We start from the raw sequence: 22,050 nt of genomic DNA on the forward strand, positions 1-22,050 counted from the left end.
TGTATTAATATTTCATCTGAAGTTCAGTGCTTTCTGCTTCAATAGACAGTAAAATCACTGCTGGAAACATTGCTCTCAGTCACATCTCTCTCTCCCTCTCTGTCTTTTTCTCCTTCTCACTCACAGTCCTCCTTCGTTCGCTCTCAGCCCCGTGTCAAATTTCTCTCACCCGCCGTACATGTGCCACTGTTTCTCTCTTCTCTCACAATATGTCGCAGGTGGAGGCAAATGTCAGCGGAGAGTCTAACTGGTTTTAGCCATCCCCAAACTCTACTTTCCCTTCTCTTAGACACATCAGTCAGTCATTCAGTCATTCAGTCATTCAGCCAGCCAGCCAGGCAGCCAGCCAGCCAGCCTCCCACTTTGAGTTAGTCAATGTAAAACCTTTTAGCCAGTTGATATCACAGGAAGGCCGGAGCTGGTACACGCATTCTCTTCGTAACCTTGCTGCTGGATTTCATTTTAATTGAATGTACAGTGTGTGACTTCGAAGTATATTTAGATAAAGCTGTCGGAGAAAGCTCCATTATATTAGTTTCCAGTACATTTCTGCTTTACTTTGCCCTGCCCTGAAAGGAACCGTCATTAACTCAGGACTGAAGCGGGGTGGCGGACTCAACATTGTTTAGCACTGTTTGCACTTAGGCACCTGGGTGCGCCCACGCCAGCATGCAAGTACAGGCATTCACATACTAATGGACTAATGGACACACACACACACACACACACACACACACACACACACACACACACACACACACACACACACACGTACTCAGGCATACCCTGCCTTTTCCTCCTACTCCATATGGCATTAGAACTGAGCTCAGAAATGGCTAATGGCCTATCTCTCCACACAAGGCAAGTTAAACAGCAACATGCAGTATTTTATACCGCTTGCCCCGGAGCCTGTATAGGAAAAGAGCTACACTGTTTCATTATTAACCCCATTAGACAGAGGGCGTCACTTTCACTTTCGCCCCCACTGCCTGCAGTCTAATTTAACTCTGTAGTGGTTTGGGAAGAAAACAAATTCCGCCTGGACAGCAAATGCTGCTCTGTTTTCATCTCTTCCTCCCTGCCTCAGCTATCACTCCCTCTCTCTGTCTCTAACGCTCGTGATGATGCCTATATCACACTCTTCCCCGCCTTGATCTTCCCTTTCGTCTCTCTGGCCGTTTCCCTTAAGCCCTCTTGAGTATGAATGCCTGTGTGATGGCCTCCCCTAAATGGATGCAGATTTTATTCAGGCTATTTTGAAACCAGTGCGTGCGCTTTAGCCAGCTAGACATTTTTTTAATGACTCCCCTAACTCGATGCCTTCCACCACCACCACCACCACCACCACCACCACCACCACCGCTGCCATCGCAGCAAACACTCCGCCTCTGCTTCAGATAAGATGTGGCAGAGTCACATACTCCCACTCAACCCCCTCCCCCTTTCCTCTCCCGTCCTCTCTGAGTGCTTTTGTAGCACAGTCCCCGGTCCACACTTCTTCAAAAAGTGGTTCCCCGCTGGTTTTTCACCCTCTGCATTCCTTTCTTCCCACCCTCTATGTCCCTCTCGTGTTGCATTTTTCATTTCACATTTATCTGTCCTTTTACAGTCGCCCCCGCCTTCTTTCAGATCATCCCCAGTCACCCTCCCCTCTCCATCCAGCAGTTTGTCAATTTCAGCTACTTTTCTGCACTTTAAAACCTGTATTAAACTACAGCCTCCCTAATTAACACTCACCGCCTGTCATTTCACTTCATTTCCAACTAATCCCCTTGCCAGCATGGCACTATTCATCCAATCACCTGCAAAAAGTGTCAGTCCCCGACCAATTGTTACATCCTTTAGTGATCTCCAGTTTGGCAACAGCCATGGGGAACCAGAACAGGCTGATATGGACAAGGTGAGAAAGTGATGTGAAGAGAGTGTCCTCTTGTCTCTGAAATAGTGCCCAAATACAGACCAGGAGGGCTTTCGATCTTCTCCCCATGGCACAATTATGGCCAGCTCAGTGGGGAGCACCCATATTAGTGAGACATGAAGCATCGAACAGGCGCGCCCATGCTGTTTCCTCACAGCCCGCTCTAATGGCTTTACCTGTGTGAACAAAGGCAGAGGACAGATCCCAGCCACTCTCTATTTTCATCTGATGTGTGATTTTATCAGGGGCCTGTGCTGCTTTTTGAGGTTCTTTATGTGCAGAATGAGCTGGGAATCTCTTCCTGCCACTCACCTTTTCACTATCCTCTCTTCCCCCCTCTCCCCTGCTTGCCCCCCTCTTTCTGTCCCCAGTCCATCACAGGTGGAAATGATGTATGACTTGTGTTGCCAGCTGCTCTCCCGTGTGAGCAGAAAGCTGATAATGACTAGGAGTAGCCTGCTTTGCCAGCATCACACCCCCTTTGTCACTCTCCTCGCGAGCGCTCCTGGGTGTGACAAGTGTGTACCAGAGAGAGCGAGGCTGGAGCACTTCACTCTGTCGCTGTGTGTGTGTGTGTGAGAGAGTGTCCGCGACAGGGACTGTTGTGTCGGCGTAGGCGTGCGTTGCCCCGCTTTCACCGTACAATAGAAAAGATCAATAGAGACCGCGGTCTCTGACTTGTAAATAACTTTCCTAACTTGCTGTCAAATTAGCAACATCCCTGTTTATGTTCGAGTTGTCTTCGTCTCAGCCTTCTGGTGCTGTGTCAGTCCCAGATGGTAGGCATGGTAGTCACACCACATAAACTGGCATTTAGTGTTGATTCACTGGCACATGTTGTCCCTTTCAGTGGGCAGACCCCTGCAGGGCCATGTGGGCGTTGGCATACTCTGTCAGCAGCATAATATATTTATTTAAAAGATTATTATGCGACACTCAATGCTTTCTTATGCTGTATTATGTAATATGAACTACTTTTATATGAAAACATGTTTGGGCCCTGTAATGTTTTCTTCTAGCAGGCAGTACAACAATGAAACAAAAGCATTTGGACAGCCAAGTATTGGTATTTGGCCAGTCAGGTTCTTCCACACCAAACCCAGACAACCATTTCTTTATGGATCTGGCTTTGTGCCATGTTGAAACAGGAAAGGGCCAAACACAAACTGCTGCAACAGAGTTGGAAGCACACTATTGTCTAAATTGACTTCGGGCAATATACCAGGCAAGTGGGTTCAGAAACCTTAACATTGAACTCTGCGTTTCCTGATTCTTCTTCTACATACTAATTTGTTCCTTTCTTATGTGAAGCAAGTTTAGATAAGAAATACATGAAACAACCCTGTTTCCCATAAATTAGGATTATATACTAGTAATTTGTTTTGCCAATTATGTTTTGGGGGGGGGACATATTTGCTGCCTGGATTATGTTCCCTGGTAATGTTTTTTTTTCTAGCGTAGGAAGTGCTACATTCATATACCACGAGTAAGTTGTGGCGGACTGTGACACGGAGACGGGGGTTTGTATCCTGAGTCTTGCATGTGGTTGGCAACAAAAGTTAATGAACTTGACCTTTTCCATATCAAACCAAGACCAGGATCTTTTTCTAACCTTAACCTTGTGCCTCAACAAAACCATAAAAACACATGTCATGCATTAGCTGCTATGAGCGGATATTATATTGCAAGAGCTAATATCGTAGGAAAACAAATGAAATACGTTGTTAATGAACATTTTGCATATACGTTCAGCATAAACATTGTGCAATTTGGCTGATACATTAATCAACAATTCATCAATAATCAAAAGACATTGTCCAGGCAGCATTACATTTCCCTCTAAACATATTTGCTGTGGCAAATGAGTAGTTTTATGAGACAGAGTTGCATCAGAAGTTGTCTCTTATGGGCTTGAAATGATTTTCACTTCAGTGGGTTGATCAAGCTGAAGAATACCATTTGGTGTTTGTGATCACTCTCAGGAACTGGAGCCAGCTTATCCCATTATTAAAATATAAGAATGTAGGGAAATTGACAGTTTTGGTGAGTGGAAGAGAAAGAAAAAATAATGAAGCATAAGAAAGTATTCACAGAGAGATGTAATGACATAATAACATGAATTCTAAGATGTAAAGAGTGATGAATAATGAGTAATACAATCCTCTTTCTGAATAACAGCACTGTGGGAGCTCATTTTATGTCAAACTGTCAGATGAAGGCGGTGCCCTTGGACTATTGAACTCTTAAGTAACCTTAAATCACCTGTTCCTGTTCTTTTTCTTTTCAGAAAATAGCTATTAGTCTATAACTTATGGTAAGTGCACTGAAACCAGCCATTACATCCTGTACATTACACTTAAAGCCGTGGAAAACACTCCTTGAGAGCGTCTAGTGTAGCACCTTGAGTAAATTGTAGCAGAGGAGAGGAGGAGGAGGAGGAGGAGGAGGAGGAGGAGGAAGCAGTTGTTCACCTGGAGGTAAATGAAGTAAAGTTAAAAAAGAAGCAGCCTGGATAGCAGCATATGGTAATGGGGCCACTTCATGGCCCTTTAGAGCCATAAGGCCAGCAGTGATCTTAATGCTACTGTCACACTGACTGCTTGCAATGTGTGCAGAGAAAATTCAGTAGCGCTAGCTAGCAACTAACGACTTAAGCATATTTAACTATGAAAAACAAATCTCATTCGAATGTCAGTGGTGAATTTGTGTCATTTGTGCTGTTGTGTAATCTCCATTCAGAATCGGTTGGTAAAAACCTCACAGCCATTACAGCAGCAGCCACAGAAGGAAAACACTAATAAACTATAAATACATTTGATTGGTATAGTATTTTTCAGAAGAGAATTCCCCTCAATGAAACAATAATTAATAGAAGCCAATCAGGTAAACATGGAGATCATAGCTGGGAAACAACTTTGTTATAAAAGGCAGCTTATTGAAAAACTATTTGATTCACTGTGGTTTCACTGTGATCAAGAAGGAATTTGTTCTAATCCCATCAAATCCATTTTGGCTGTTGTATTACAAATATACTGACTCTATCACCACGGCAGTAACATGTTGATTCTTAATTTGATAGCTGTTTGTCAGCTGGGGAAATGACAGGGTTACTGAAATTTTTTCTTTCTACCATTCCTATTCATCTTTGCGCCGCAGTGTTCAATTTTTGATATTTAATGAAATAATACATTTTCCTTATTCTGATCCTGTTCAGTATGAAACACCACTAAATATCTTATCTTACAGATGGATGTCCTTATTGTGAGGGTTGCACTTGGGAATTTGTTGTGGTGTTCATGTTCTGTACAGACAATACAGTCAATAACTGGAAGTGACTTCCAGACAAGAAGCAAATGAATCAAGGATAGCAGGAATCAGAACCAGCTGTTTTAAATTGCATGCTTTACTTTTCCAATTTTCTCCAGATATTTGTCATAGTGCGCACCATTATAGTGATCCACGCATTCTAATACTCAGTGGCTCTAGTTAACTCTTCATGATTTGCCCCAAATGATGAGCAGAAAGCTTGTGTAAAACTACCAAGGATATGAAGAGTGTCCACACCAGAAACACAGCACAGAAACACTCAGAGAGACCAATGTTTTCCTGACTTGTGACCACTTTCAGCCATGCAAATAGCTTGATGTCATTGTAAAACCTCTTACAACCTGTCTGCACAGGTGGCGTAGTGACGGCGCGATGTTAGCAGAGCAGCAGCCTTCGTCAGGGTCTACAGTGGATGTGTTCAGGCACGGCACTGAGAGTAGGCCACCGGTGTTTTGGCAGCACTCAGAGCCCACGCTTAAAACAGAAGAAAATTTGACTTGAAGCATGAACATGAGCTTTGGGTCACGGTAAAATGTGAGTAAAACTCGACCCTTTATGTGGACTGCTGTATTGATTAAAACAGAAGCGTATCTGTTCCGTCAGATGCACGTGAGATGGAAGACTGAAAATCAGAATCAGAATCAGAATCAGAAAACTTTATTGAAGCTTTGTTACATCTGTTACCTCAGTGCACACAGGAGAAAGTACTAGAAAACGATGATACACTATAAACACTATAAACAGGTTAGAAATAAATTAAGATGTATAGTATAAGATAAACTGTCAAGTACCAAGTGGGTTTACTGGTTGATGATGAAGTACAGTCTAAAATACAATGTCACTAAGCGGCCTCCTGCGTAGACAAGCCTTCAGGGAAAAGGTCGGGTGTACACAGCATCTGACTATTTGCACCCCATTTCCTACCAACAGTCAGTGTTGTTCTCTGACCTTGAACATAGTAGCCTTAATCAGGGCCGCAGCTACCACAGAGAACAATGAAGTCATGTCCCCTATACTTTCCTCTGGGAATTTTAGCAACTTGGTTTATATTCTCCTGTATTGTATTTTTAGGCTCAATATAAAAACAGAAAGAAAGAATTCAGTATTTCTCCAGTTTTAGTGTAGAGAAATCTGTGGGACAGCATTTAAACATTCATGCCAGGACATACAATTTACTGAAAATATAATTGAACTGAATAAATATAATATAGAAAATACAAATAGTTTTTTTTTTTTTGTGTCTGGGGGTGTCTTTGGCGTGCGATTGGGGGACACTAGACATTCGCTATGGCTCTGGTTTTAATTGCTTAACAAAACGTACCTATACAGGTGACCGATCAGAAAAAGCAGAAGACTGAATCATCTGTGTAATGGTCATGTAGGCCTATGTTTTTGCAGGCACTGACAAATAACCTGTTTTGTCGTTTAGGTTGGAGGACTTGTTGGGAAGTGAGAAACCCCTGTTTGTTATTAGAATGAATTATTTAACAGCAATCAAACACCCTGAGTGATAACTTTGGTTGAGGGTGCCACTCTGATGTCTGAACTGTAATCCCCATCCACAAAGTGAAATAACCTCACATCTTGTCTCGCTGTGATGTCGTCAGATTTACAGAATTCACTCGACTGTGTGTTGGCCCAGATACTGTCTTGTTGCTGAAGTGCTGGCTATCTGTCAACCCAGTGTGTCTGCGCGATGTTGTTCTCGCTCACATTTACAGGTCTATCTGATTCCCTTAGCTTTAGCTGAGCAGATAACAGCTCGGTTTGAATGAGCCTGTCTGTTATGTGTGCGCGAGCCAAATAGCGATATCTTACCTTTTCCCCTCGCTCAATTTCTATCTTTCCTACCATACTTATTGTTGTCAGTGTAGCCGGTGGCCGGTGTGTGTCTGTGTGTGTGTTGAAGGTTGAAATGAAGTGGTAGGTGGATATTTGAATTTATGTGTGCATGCATGTCTGGGCTTTTTTTATGCGGTAATGCGAGTTCACAGATGTACATTGTGTCTGGTACTCTGTATTTTCATCAGATAGGTACTTCAGGTGAAATGTACTTTGTGTCCCTATAATATAAACTGCAAAGCCAGCAGAAGGACACTAATTAAGTGCTGCTTTAATGGGACCAAACATGACAGCAGCACACATGAAAGAGCCTGTTATCATGGTTAATACTTGTTAGCAGGAGGAAGAAATGGACGACTCAGAGACTAAAAAGTGGATGTTTGTGACGAGTAGTTAGCTCATGTCATCACGATCGAATGTTTTGAGGGAGACGGAGCAGCTTTTTTTTTTGCCTGTAATCTTTTCATTTTCTTTTCATTTTCCCCCTCTGTTCCTTCTGTTATTTAATCCTAGCGTCTTTTAATTTAGTTGTTTTTTTTTTGTTTTTTTACAGCAGGTTTTCTGGCTATATTTTACCTGGCTTTTAATAACAATCTCAACGCCGAGCGCTCAAATGCAGACTCTGCCTTTTTCTTCTTTTATCTTTCTCCTTCATCCTCTCAGACCTGTTCAATTAAATGCCGGCCTTATCTGAACGAAATATTGTAAATATTGGCTCAACACAGGTGGGGAACAGCAATTTGAAAACAGTTCAAAAGACAAAATTAAATGTTTAATCGACAAATGAAGTGTATCAGCGCATGAAATGACAAAGACCGCTTCCCTAATATGTGCCGTCATGTGTCTCTCCAGGTATATGGTCCTTCTCTGTTTCTGAGCTGGCCATCCCGGGGGCTGAGATAGGGCGTATCTCTGCAACTGACGCCGACCTGGTGAGAACGCCAGGCTGGAATATACCATCCTGGAGGGGGAGACCGGAGACACGTTCAACATCACGGGAGTGAACCAAGAGGCGGTCATCACGCTCAACAAGGTGAGGGAAAGATGACAGAGACAGAGGGGTGGAAAGACGGAGGGAGGGATTGAAAAAGAGCGGCGGAAGAGGAGAGAAGGGTCGTTTGGATGTCACGAGAGAGAAGACAGCTAGATGAGGGAGGGGTAAGGGAGCATGGATAGAAAGGCATCGGTTTGTAAAGGTAAAAGGAAGAAGGGCAGGACAAGAGAGGAGAGGAGAGGAGAGGAGAAGAAGAACAGATGATGAGGGGGAGGAGAGGCGATGAGACAGGTAACGTGGGCAGGTTTTTGAGAGAGTTTTGTTTTGTCTATGAGTCAAAGCATAGCTAACAACATGTTGCCTAAGCCCATTAACCTGGAATTACCTGGAAATATACAAAGGCACTGTATAAGCCTATAAGATTTGACATGATTCATCTCTCAGCAGCCTTTTTAGTGTGGATTTTCAAACAGGTGATTTACATTCATCTCACCTTTTCTCCTTACTTTAACTCCCATCAGATGAGAGTGTTTTGATGGGTTTCTGACAAATGAATTTCCTGCTTGATTCACTGTGAACCAGCCTCCTTTTTTATCAATGTTTCCATCTGTTTACAGCAAACATAATGAAACATCCGCACAAAACTCAATGAAAGCATGATGCATCCAAATGCAAATGTTTGCAGCAGCTGAGTATAAGTTTCAGCAAAAATGTTTTGACCAGTGTTGAGATGTTTTGACTGCTGCCTTTCAGCAAAGGTTTTCCGTGTGGAGCATTTGCATGTACAGAAGGACCAATGAGGCTAAATTTCCATCCTGAGTTCAGCTGGCTAATAGTTCCCTTTAGTGTAATGCTAGATTATTTCCATTTCAAACGGCCATTCCCAAAGCTGCCTGTCATCTCCAATAATCACATTCTTATGAAGATGTGTGTGTACGGTGGGTGGCGATGAGTGCTGACACCCGCTAATTACCAGTATGGTTTGTTAAAGTACATACGTGTCTGTGCCAGGAGAAGGACAGGGTCCTCTGCGCTCACATGTAATGTAGACTTAATAGGGGAGGTGGGCCCTGTGTGGGAGGCATGTCTGAGATATGACGCTTTCATTTCAAATGAGCCCTACAGAAGTGCCTCAGACACTTCAATAAAAATACACGTGTGTCACCGTTAATGCGCTCAGCCACCTCTCTGATCTCTGGGATGTCAGTCATGAGAGTGCGTGCTTGTGTGCGTGTTGCGTATCCTGTGTAATATGCACTAAACAGGTTGTCGATGTAGATGCAAGAGCAGAGTGTGTGTATGCTTGTATATCCAGAACATGTATGTGTATTACGACGAGGCTGAGCTATTTGTGTTCATTAAAGAATAAGGTTGGTATTCTATATGTTTTTATTGTCAACGACGTTTAAGACAAGACCAAAAACCAACAATGAATTGAGCCTACTAACAAGTACTGTCCAAGTTGTTTCCAAAGCCTGATATATCTTATTCCTCTGTGCCACAGAGCTCTTAAAACACACACAAACGAGCTGCTGCACCGGGTGACATGTTACTTCATTACCATGAACACACACACACTGTAGTATTATTTGCAAGTGCACCAAATCCACTGCAGATAATAGTCCCTACTAAATATACTATTTAATCCTTTTTGAGTAACGTTTGCTAAAAACTACAGTGGCAAGGTTTTTTAGGAAATGATTTAGCTTTTTCTTTTAGAGCAAATGTATATGTTTTGAGTCATTTTTAAAGATTTACATCTAATGGGCAAATGGGCTTAGGCAACAGGCAGTGCAGGGAAGACAGGAAGTATTATGAGGCAGAGGTTTTGCTCCTTTCATGTGATTTGTTGACAGAAGAGTATAAAATACTGCCACCTTATTGTTTAAATATAAAATATTGGTCATTTTGTCCACAACTGATATAATGGAGGTTTATAATACCAGAAATAAAAGAACTTTGTTTTTGGAGATTTTATTACATTTAAAATTTGATGAGTATTATTTTCATTATCGATTCAATTAATCGATTAATACGTTAGTCTATAAAATATGAGATTCTTTAATTGCATCTACTCCTCTGTTAAAAAATATGCAGAATCTATGAATATGCAAATATGGCTCATTTCAAAAGTTTAACTGCTGGACACAAGATCTCTACTCCATTCTCAGTGTATGTGCACTGGAGGTTTCAAGCAGCCACATCACACATTAGTGTAAGTTCTATATTGGACCATGCATGGCTTCCAAACTAATTGTGATGTCACAAAATCTGCTCGCACACACAGGTGTTAAACTGAGATTTAAGGTGAGCACAGAGAAACTTCCCCTCTTCAGCAGATGAATGTGAAAACAGCCTTCTAGAGTCAAACACTACACCTACATCGTTTTGCACAATAAAGCTAAAAAATCCAAGTGAGGTAACAATAAGCAAAACGCATTTTTGAGTTGGGCGGACTTATCAATGAACCTACTAATTGTTTCAGCACCAAATGTTGTTCTTCTATTCGATAGATTGAGTCAGCCATCCTGTCTCATAGACTTAGAACACTGTATCTCACCACTGTGCAGTGAAAACTAGATCTTCGAAATTTGGCAGGTTTTAATTTTTCAGATAACTTTAAGAAGTTGAAGTTGAAGAAAAGCCGGTGTTCTGAAACTTTGTTTTCAGAGAGTTGAGACAACCTGCACAAAATTACAACAATTTGGCAAAATATGTCAAGAAAATTGTATTCAAAAGCCCGTATTAATGAAACCCCTGTGAGTTTTGTGTGTTTTTAATGGTGAGCACCTGAGTGCACTAGTATTTGCGTGTGTGTCATCTTGAAGTCAGGTAGCCAGGCATGCCGCTGTACTGTATGTGCACGCAGAGAGTGTGTGTGAATTTATCAGCGTCAGTTCTCAGCCTTGGGTTTGTAGGATTCGTTAAAAACAATCCGCACCTAGAGGTGATGTGTAGAGCAGGATTTCCAAGCCCATTATGAGCTTCTTTAAAGAGAAGCAGAGAGGCAGGGAGAGGACTGAATACGGTAAGAGATGCAAGAAGAAAGAAATCGCAGGCGAGGACCCAAAGAGTAGGAATGAAGAAGGAAAGAGAAGCACTGAGGGAGGAATGTTAAAATAAGGTCCTGGGAGGCAGTGACAGCAGAGAGTGGAGTATAACAAGGGAGTAAGAGTATGAAGGAACCAGAGAGAAACATGCAGAGAGAGAGGGAGAGAGATGCAGAGACAGCAAGAGCTGCAAAATCAGTGACAGCCATAGAGAGAAATTAGCACAGCTAGAGACTGAGATGCACAGGGAGGAAGAAATACCCATCCAGAAAGACAAAAATGAAAAAAAAAAAATTATAATAAAAACTAAAATGGAGGGGAAAAAAACTTAGGGATGACAACAGAGATAGGGACGGAGGCAGCATGGCAACAAGCAGACGGAATGAAGAAGTGAGAGCTGGGAAGGAAGAGGGGGAAAAAAAGAGCAACCTGCTGTGTTTAAAAGGAGAATCGATCAATTCAGCATGTGCTGGGCGACTGACAAAACGGGTGGGAAAATTATATGTAAACAAATACAGTGAACAACTCCCACCCACAATATTCCTCCCGCTGGATTCAGCCACAGCGATCTCAAAGACAAACAAAACGTACAATTAGTGCTTGAACATGGCCTCCTTCATGCCGTTTTGTGTTGCTTTAATCCCCCTACTAAGGCACCTAGAGAGGCACAGACATAGATTAGACCAGGATTGCTGCTATGGGTAAAATATTAAAACTGAAGAAGGTTATATGTGGATTCATTTTGAATGCTTGCAAGCTAAGTGGAACTTACAGTATATTGAATATTTACAGAAGTCAGCTGTAGCCCTAGCAGTATTGGTAGTAAAAGTGGGTGTGCCACAGTAAACTCTTCACATGAGTAAATAAGATCTGACTTGAACAGGTTAAAAAGGATTTAGCCTTTCAGGGAATCCACGCACAACTAATGAAAAACATGTAAGATAGGCGACAACTAATAGAATTAAAACAAACAAAGCGTGAAATTAGTGCTAAGCTCGCCCTCAGTTTCCACTTTGTTAAACAAAAAATAAAATAAAACAGCCATGCTTTTTTTTTTTTTTTTTTTTTTTAATGCATGCATGCATATGTTTAGGGTGCGTTAATAATGATTCACATGCCCCGGTGTCAGAAGGCTTTCAAACTGTGAAGAATTTCAGCGGGAACGGGATGATCTGTGTGCCCCCGGAGAAGGAAGGATTTCCGAGCGGAACAATTTGTGTTGCCACAGAGTCGGCCTTGACCTTGCTGGTCATCTCGCTGCTGTGGGCTGAATCTCTTTAACAGTGGATCTAAGATGCACACTCCCTCACTCACACACACACACACACACACACACACACACGCAGGCACAGATACACCGAGCGGACACACACACCTACACAAGCACCAATAAACCACAGAGCGATATATACAGAGGCAGACATCAATGTAACACACTTGACCTTGCTGCTCCCTGTGTTTAAACTGTGAGGAATGAGGGAAAAGAGCTGCAAAGAGGCACAATTGCTCATTTAAGGACGGAGAGGGATGCTGCACGGCGGCGGTCATCCTCACCTCACCCAGAATGATGTGTCAGATGGAAGGTGGGTGGGAGACTGAGCGTGCGGGGGGTGGGGGGGTGGTGGTGGTGGTGGTGGGGGTGGTTTACCAGCAGATTAGGAAGAAATAGAGTCAATAGAGGGAGCTGGAAGAAGGAGCTGGGAGATAGTTAAAATGAGACTGAGAGAGAAAATGTGATTACAAAATGGAGGAGAAGGAGAGGAAGGCAGGCAGATGAAGACAAGGAAGACTGTGGAAGACGTGCCTATAAGCAGAGGGAGGAAGAGAACATGGTAGAGCCATGGAAAGGCGAGGGTTAGGCAGGGACACGCGAGAGAAGCTGGGTCATTAACAGCCTGCAAGTCAGGGTGCCGACTGAAGCTGCCTGCTGCTTATCACTGCTTATTTACTGTCAGTCCCACAGAGACCCCCAGCAATAAAAAGATTTCTCTCCTTCGCCCATTCTCCCTTCCTCTACCCCCCAAATTCCCACCCTCACCCCCTCCTCTCATCATCAGCCGCTGTCTCTCTGCATTTCGTTACACTCTCTCTGTCAGATCTTCCCCACACATGTCCAAATACTTAGAGCAGGACACAACACACAAGCTAAAACACACAACACAAACACACACACACACACACACACACACACACACACACACACACACACACAGAGCTTCCTCACCCCTTCTCTCGCTCGCTCCCTTGCCTCGCCCTCGCTGTGGTTTGTGTCTGGAGGCCATGTCAGACAGTGTTTTTGTTGTCTGTGGCACTGACTCAGCCCAGGTCTGCCTCATTCAAATTCACTCACTCACACACACACACACACACACACACATATTTGTTTCACTATCCCCATGGGGGACAGTCATTGACATAACCCAAGTGTAACCGGTACCCTAAAACCAAGTCTTAACCCTCAAAAAGCCGTCTCTACCCATGGGGAACTCAATTTATGTCCCCACAGGGACACAAGTCCCCATGGGTTAGTGTGCATTCAGGTTAACGTCCCCACCGGGATATAAGAACATAAAACACACACACACACACACACACACATATATATATATATACATACACATATAAAGACACACATATCCAGGCAGATACATGTACACAAAATCAGCCACATACTACACACATGGATTATTCATCCATTCATTTTTTTATTCATTTCCTCTCTCTAGTTTCTCTTCTGTGTTATTTTATGGCCTTTTATTCTATTCTTCTCTATTTTCTTTCCCCCCCTGACCTGTCAGCTGTGCTCCACTCCAGTTATTTACTTATTACATATTGCTCTTAATGAATGTACATATTGCTGCTAATAGATTTTTGATACAGCCTGTGAACAAGGCCACCGTGTAAGTAGCAGGTAAATGAAGAATTAGCATAACACTCTCAAGTACAGTAGCTCCTTGACATTGCTCTGCAGCAGTGCCCCCTAATGGCCAGAGGGTAACATTTATGGAAGCCCTGATAGCTGATGGTCGAAGTTTCCTTGAAATCAATAAACAATTCAAAATCTAATCAACCGCTACAATGGAGAGCAATTAGAAGAAAAGGAAAAGAAATAGAAAGTCTTGTCATCGCGTTGAGCTGACGGACGCAGATACTTAACATGCAAATCAGACATGATTTAATAAAGGCTCAGTGTGTTTTGATTGTGAGAGCATTTATAACCACTGATGCAGCAAAGAAACTTTAAAAACAAACTGGGATAATGCCCTGATTTCACAACACCTCATTACACATGTATACTGTATTCAGCAGCAAGCGTATGACAAAGTCAGATCACTAGATGCAACACAAGGCATGTCAAAACATCATTAATACGAATTCAGCGGTATCCCGATTCAGGAGGTTCCCTTTTGAGGTATGTTTTCAGGGTGCTGTGAGCTGTGTAAGCCTGCTATTTGTGCGCCTTTCATTCCTCTTACCTGGGGGACAAGCTAGCTCGCGCACGTGTCAGTTTGCCGTTATTATTTCCATATGCTCTCACTTAAAACGGCTGGCTAATCCTCGGTCACACGCCAGCAGCGCGCCCAGGATTATCTGTGTTTGTTTTCTCACGCAGAGGAGAGATTGTGTTAATCTCCTCAGAGGGAGAAAGAGTGAGAGAGATGGAGAGAGACAGAGAAAAGGAGAAAAAGAGAGACCAATGTCTTGCTCATAAGTTGGAAAAAAAGGAAGACATGGGACATCTGAGAGTGCAATAAGACAGAAGACAAGAGACAAGTGACAGAGGGAAGGGAAGGCGGCGGAGGAAGAACAAAGTCAAAAGGGAGATTTAAAAGAGTCTTTGTTCTCTCAACTCTGCAGTTGTGCTTGTTGGCAGAAATGTCCAAAGCTGCGTTTGTCATCAGACAAATGTGATGTATGATCTTGATTTAGAATGCACAAAATCAAGAAAGAACTCAAGCTGTCAAGGACAGCAGGGTGCTGAACACACACAAGCACGCACCCCACAGACCATATATACACACTCTGTGGTGCACACACACATACTCGTAGGTGAGTACAAGTATGCATATGTTCACTTGCTTTCACAATGAATCGAGATGAATTTTCTCATCTTCCATCAATTACAGAACACTCAGGGAGAAACACCACCTCTGTGATTTGAAACCTCGCCCTGCAGTAATGTACATTTACTGTAATGCACGCACACACACATTCTCAATCGGGCATGTATGCCTGTGGGTCGGCCTCTTTGAGTAGAGATGTATTATGTATCGCCAGTCTAGCATGCAGGTTAGCTGATTAATTTCTGCTAACTGTGAAGCAAATTTAAAAGGGAAATTGTATAGAGAAATTTGAATTTCAAAACGGACTGTGGGAGCACCGCATCACAGGACAGGAAAAGGTTACACTTGTGGAGCATGTGGGGTGTGTGTGTAAGAGGAGGGCAACATTAACTAGAGATAAGGGGGTTAATAAGCATGTACTAGGGCTGCAACTACATATTTTCAGTGTGAATTAATTTGTTGATTGTGTTTTGATTATGAATTGTTAATGTCTGTAAAAGGTCAGAAAATAGTAAGAAATCCCCATCCCCATCCTCACAATTGAGAAGAGCGAGTGTGTTTAAAGAGTAACTTAACACCAAATCCACTTTTCTGAGGTAGTAAATTACATGTACCCTCACTTTATTATATTTTCTATTGATCAGGGTCGTACTTTAGTGTTCATTGCAACAGAAGTTCTTTTCCCTTTTCCGGAGAAAATCCAATAAATCTGTCCTTTAGACCCTCCAAACATTTGTGATATATCTATGATGTAACCTGGGACACTCCGCCCCCGTATTGTGAGGCCACGTCAGTCAGCTCTTAGAAGTGTGGACAATGAAATATTGAGAGCAGGAAACTGAGAATAGCAGTAGTAGAAGTACTGCCTCTGCTACTTGTAAGATAGTAGTTTACAGTGATGACCAGTGTTACAGTGTTTGTGGCAAATTTACACCTTCCCTACGCTCTCCACTGCCTCTGCAACTTCTGCTGAAGCCTTGCTAAGCTAACGTTAAGATAGCAGCTCAAAGGGGCTCTGAACCGCCGTCTTGGGCGTCAGTGAAGGTAGAGACTTGGGAAGACTGAAGTCACTGTCGCTGCTTTCAGTTTCGGCCAGTAAGAAAGACACGCGACTAAAACACGAGCCGTTACCAGCCAGTATAGAACTGTGAGGGGGGTGGGAGCGTCAGCAGTCCCGGGGTAATGTGGGATGGCGGTGTGTGTCAGGATTCACATGCATGTTTTGAATTTGTGAAGGCGGCATGATCAAGCTTAAACCGGGTGTTAAGTTGCTCTGTAAGGTATGTGTGTGTATACAAGTTCAAAATGAGCCACCGGAGCACTTGTGTGTGTGTGAGAACATCCGTTCACACACGTGCACAAGACAGAAAAACACAAAAACATAGAAAAACGGTGGGGTCGCAGTGTGGTAAGTGCTTCCTGTTAAGGGCGAATGAGGGAGAAGGATGAGTGTGTGTGTTGTGGTTTGTCAGAGCCGGCGCCCTGTCGCACACACTGGAGGGGGAAAAAAAAGAAGATGAATGGGGGGTGAGTAGGGGGGTGGGTGATGGAGTGTGTGAGGTAGCGAAGGAGGGGGAACAGAGTGATGGAGTGCTGGATGGCGGGGAGGGTGATGAGTGTGTGCTCACAGTGTAAGTGACACCTCTCCTCCTCAGACAGATTGTCTCTCTCTCCCTGTAATGGGGACCCCGTTAGAGAACCTTTTCCCTCCATCTACCCATGTAAACCCCCCCTCTACACACACACACTCCCTCCACCTCCACAGACAATTCTTCTTGTTTATTTATTTTTGCTGCAGAGATATTCCCCAAATTGCCTACATTTCGATGTCTTTCAATTCGCCCTTTTCTCTGCATAATTTTTAATCAATCTTCACCTCTTTCTAAAACTGCTGATTTTCTGTAAAGCAGTTGATTCTGGTTTACAGCTCAGAGAGAGGGAAGAAAAGAGACGGAGAAATAGAAAGGGAGAAGAGAGCGCGAGTGAGAGGATATCAATATTCCAACTGCCGCTGGGATCTTGAGAATGATTTTTTTTTTTTCCTGTTTGAATCTGACAGTGAATATTCTGCATAGTCAGGGAGCCTATTTATCCTCTGTCCAACACGGTTCTATGTGCCAATCACACTGAGATGATTCATACTCGCACTTATTTTACGGACGCACACATACTGACAGAGGATCTGAGGACACGCAGGCTCAAAAGAACCACTTGTACTTGCACAAAAGCCCACACACGCGCGCTAATACCTCAAACAGATATTTTGAAGACCCAAACATGTTGTTTTCCTGAAATTTAATCAACAGCAGGTGAATGTCAGGGCGTGTGTGTGAGACAGTGGATGTATGTGATTACCTGTGTGTGCCTCTGCCCTTGCTAACAATCTTCTTGGCAAACCCGATCAGAGATCTCATCGCTTCAGAGCCGGCACGCTGGTGGGAGTGTGGCGCGCAATCACACAGACACCTCAGACAAATAGGCTTCATAACTTCTCTGAAACAAACAATCATTGGGGCCTGAGCCCCTATCCCAAATGAAATCTCTTCTACCTGTGTAGATGCGAGGATACAAAAGAATTTTCAACGCTTCTCATAACCAGGTCTCCATGGTGATAGTAGAGTCACCATGGTGATGAAGATGATGTTCAAAAACAAGGGAAGCGTTTTTATGAAAAACAGTGTGGTTTTGTTTTCAATTTCATCGTAGGAAAAATTGTTTGTGGCAATTATTTGCTGCCATCACAGCACAGCAGACGATCTGCGCTTCCGCTGAAAGTGAACTCCAAATCCATAATGTATGTTCACAAAAACAAGTTTGTCCAAGTTTCACTCCCACAATGTTTCACAAGGTCTGAAACTACTCCTACCAACATGTTTGTAACATTATAACAAAACACACTACCTGCCAGGTACCCACCAACACAGTTCCAAGCGTGTTGCCAACACTGCCGCACTAAACAATGCTGGAGCTTGATAAAATGTTCAATTCAAATACCCCCAAGTACCACATGCTTACATCCATCTGTGCTGCATGTAGATAGCAGCACTAAGCTTGCACAACTCCTACGAATACAGCAGCAACATTCAACTTCTTGGCAGTGAACCCTACAGCTATATATCCTCTAGTCTTAGCATGTCTAGAACATCCCAGCATCAACTCTAAGCAATGTCTAACTAACATCCAAACATGTAGTTGCTTCAGTGTTGGAGCTCTCAAGAATCCTTTAAACTCTTTGAGCATCAGGAATCTCATTGGCAATGCTGTAACATCAACACCTCATGAATGTCTTTTGCTACTTCACACAAAACCCACCATCTAAGCGTCCACCCACAGCAACCTTCAAAAGTATCACTTCAAAAATCAAAACGTCGCAACATGTAAGGTAACCGTGGTATTATTTACTCCAAATCCTTCTCAGATGATTTTGGATGTGATCATTCTCTAGACTCTGCAAGCTGTTATCTGTTGGAATAATTCATTATTTGCCATCTCTGTGCTTTTGATATGTAATTTAGCAATCATCTGTGGAAAATTTGGTGTGAGAATTGGACCAAATGTTTGTAACAGTGATATTTGCATAATTTCTTGCTATTAAAATGGTCATAGTGTAGTGTAGTATAAGGGTATATCTAAACATTGGATAATTTTATGCTTCTACATTAAATATTTTTAACCCTACTAACTCATCCATCTCCGTTGTCCTCCCCAGGCGGTAGACTATGAGAGCCGGAGCTCGTACTCCTTCTCTGTGGAGGTCCTCAACCCCATAGTGGATCCTCGCTTCTTGCGTCGAGGCCCCTTCAAGGACCGGGCCTCCATCAGAGTAGCAGTGCTGGATGCAGACGAGCCTCCAAGGTTCTCCCGAGCCCGATACCACATGGACGTATCTGAAAACTGCCCGCCAGCCTGCACTGTGGGCCGGGTCAGCGCTGTAGACCCTGATACTGGTCTTACCAATAATATCAGGTACAGTAATAGGCCTCTTTCATCACATAGCACATAGAATTTCATTGGTACTCTTATATTTCCTATAAATTTAGCTAATAAACATGGAAAATATAGTTGAACTAAGCTAAAGCTGGTCTACCTTTCACTGTGTCCCTTATTATATTCTTTATTGAAAACAATATGCTGATTTGTTTTCTTGCTGAGAGTTAGCTAGCCAGCTAACCTGGCTTTTTTGTACAGATTAAAGAAGGAGATATAACTTGAAAATTTGTGAGCTTTAGAGATGCTTGTAGGCAGGGTTTGTTACCTGTGGACAGAGCCAGGCTAGCTGTTTCCCCCTGTTTCCAGTCTTTGTGCTAAGCTAAGCTAACTGTTTTAGTTTTATATTAAACATACAGACATGAGAGTCATTAGAGGTACAGGATTTGTTTTGTTTTTTTAAATTGATTGTTGAATATCAGGCATGAACATTTTTAAGCAAAAGATACATAGTTTCTTGAACTGAAATTCAAACTCAGCTCTCAAACTCATAGAAACAAGACACAACAGTAAGAGCTAACCAAATATATATAAGCCAACCAAACGCCCACTCAGTGTTCTCTTGAGCCGAGAGTAACCGCATATGTTTTTAGGTTCAATCCTTTCACTTCTGTTTGCAGTAGGTTTTGTCTCAAATAGTTCAAGGAGGGCGGCGAGTGATTTGTCTGTAACATTCACAGAAAACCGTGTCCCAATTAGCACCAGCAAAAGTGCTAAGAGTGAGTGTGTGGGGAGGAATGATAGTTGGTGTATTCATAGAGATATTTAGATAATCGGTGGCACTTCAAAAGAGCTCCTATCAGCTGCGATAATCTCCCTATATTAATTCTTTGGCCATTTGAAAGCAGACTTCCTTATCGCTCCCTCACACACTTGCCCTGTCTGCTTCTTTCACTCTGCACCCCACTGCCATCTCTGCTTGCTTCTTCCCTTCGCTCTTTACTTTTATACTTCTATCTGCCCCTTCCTCACTTCACTTCACTTCTCACGTTCACCTTTCCTTCTCTCAACGCAACTATCTTTCTCCTCCCACCCTACTTTCTCTTTTCCAGGTTCTCCATTGATCCTCAGTCAGACCCAGAGGCTCTGTTTCGTATCACCCCAGACACTGGCCTCATCATGACAGCCATGGAACTAGATCGGGAACGCGAGCATTGGCACAACATTACTGTCATCGCGACCCAGAGAGGTCAGAGGTCACTCTTTGTACACCACTTAACACTGAGACATCATTAGAGCTTGTCTATTGGATTATTTCTTTTATTTAGAGCTAAAACTCTTAAATGAAACCAACATTTTACCACCATTGACACCTGCACCCACTGATGTGCAAGAGGGTGTAAGAGGTTTAAGGAACTGTAAACTGTATGTTGTACGGTATCTGAAAAGCACAGGATCCAGTGTGTGATGCACTTCACTAAGCGGCTTAGTACTGGAATCATCAAGCCATGAGGGGAATGCTGTTTGGCGCCACAAATTTGTTACAGCGTGCCTGAGAATCAATTGATCTATATTGTGTGAGTTATCTGATGCTGCAATGGATCTGTTCTCATAAGGATTCAACTGGAAGCAAAGAATTAAAGCAACAAATCAAAGACAACCTTTCCTTTACAGGCATACTGTGGCTGCAAAGGAAAATGGTAAACACCTTCCAAGCAAGGATACCCAATTTCAACAGACATTGAAGCATTTCACAGGTTACATTTCAGTCAGGAAAGACACCACAAGTGAATAAAAAGACAGATGAAAGGACAATCACAAAGTCCATTAGTAGCTGTTGTGGAGCTTTCAATCATGGTGCAGGCGAGGTTGTTTTGTCAACTGCTATTTCCAAGGTCAAGAATGAACTTTGAAACAAAGAGACGCATACATCAAGAAGCTTCGATGTTGACCCTGTCAAGTACATCAGTTCATAGTGGTAAAACCCTATGAGCGATTTGGAGATCCCCTCGAAAGCCATAGTTGTGGCCTTGACACTGATAGTGGGGGGATGGTAGAGAGTGTAGACTGCAGAGACACAATGAGAAACAAAACAGGTAATGTAGTTTGGTTTAAGGATAAGTCTGGAAATGTTGTATATTTTAGTTCTTGTCCACAAATGCCATGAAAATACCAAAACTAACTATGCGTAAGTGCATCTTTCAATACTTTCTGACTATCCTAACCTGTCTGTGGCACTCATTCCCAAGCCCATTGTTTCCTATTGAAAATAATAGTCATGAAGAATATATTGTTTTTTAAAAAGGCTAAACAATCTCTTAAAACAGCAGGGCAATGTATTTTTTAGCAAATGTTACTCAAACAGGAGTAACTAGTGTATTTGTTAGGGACTATTTTCAGCAGCGGAATAATACACGTGGTGCTCTAGTGAGTATTGATGGCAAGAGGACAGTGTATGTGGGACTGACTCAAAATAAACTACAGTCCCCATGTTCACGATATAGAAAGTCCTTACCGCAGCAGCGGCCCTTTGCTGCGTGTCATGCCCCCTCTCTCTCCTCCTTGCCCCTTTCCTGTCTATCTATCACTATCAAAAATAAAGGCAAAAAAGCCCCCCCAAATAATAATAATTATAATAATCTATCCTACCTATCACCTATCCTTAAAATTTTCTTCAGCTAGGATAAGCATTGGTTGACAAGGAAGGCCTTGGCTGTTCATTCAAGTGCCTTCAAGTGTTTCAAGCAGAAGCAGAAGTAGTGTGATGACGTTAACATCCCATTTTCTACCAATAATCAAAGTTCTTTACTTTTAACCCTCACCATGATCTTTCCTCATTCAATCTGTTTTTGTGTCTAAACCAAACCAAACCTCAATCATAGAGGTGGCAGATCAGAAGTCATACGAATCATCTTAATGTTGATATGC

General features: G+C 42.7%; 1 protein-coding gene across 1 annotated transcript in view; it reads left to right on the forward strand.

Annotated features, from left to right (window-relative positions):
- LOC122886503 overlaps positions 1 to 22,050 on the forward strand; it is a 132,805-nt gene that overhangs the window by 92,082 nt on the left and 18,673 nt on the right. The window contains 4 exon segments of the mRNA XM_044218798.1: positions 7,940 to 8,017; positions 8,020 to 8,120; positions 18,905 to 19,161; positions 20,235 to 20,371. Coding sequence (XP_044074733.1) covers positions 7,940 to 8,017; positions 8,020 to 8,120; positions 18,905 to 19,161; positions 20,235 to 20,371 — 573 coding nt within the window.

Source organism: Siniperca chuatsi, linkage group LG13 (genome assembly GCF_020085105.1).
Source record: "Siniperca chuatsi isolate FFG_IHB_CAS linkage group LG13, ASM2008510v1, whole genome shotgun sequence".
Taxonomy (NCBI): domain Eukaryota; kingdom Metazoa; phylum Chordata; class Actinopteri; order Centrarchiformes; family Sinipercidae; genus Siniperca; species Siniperca chuatsi.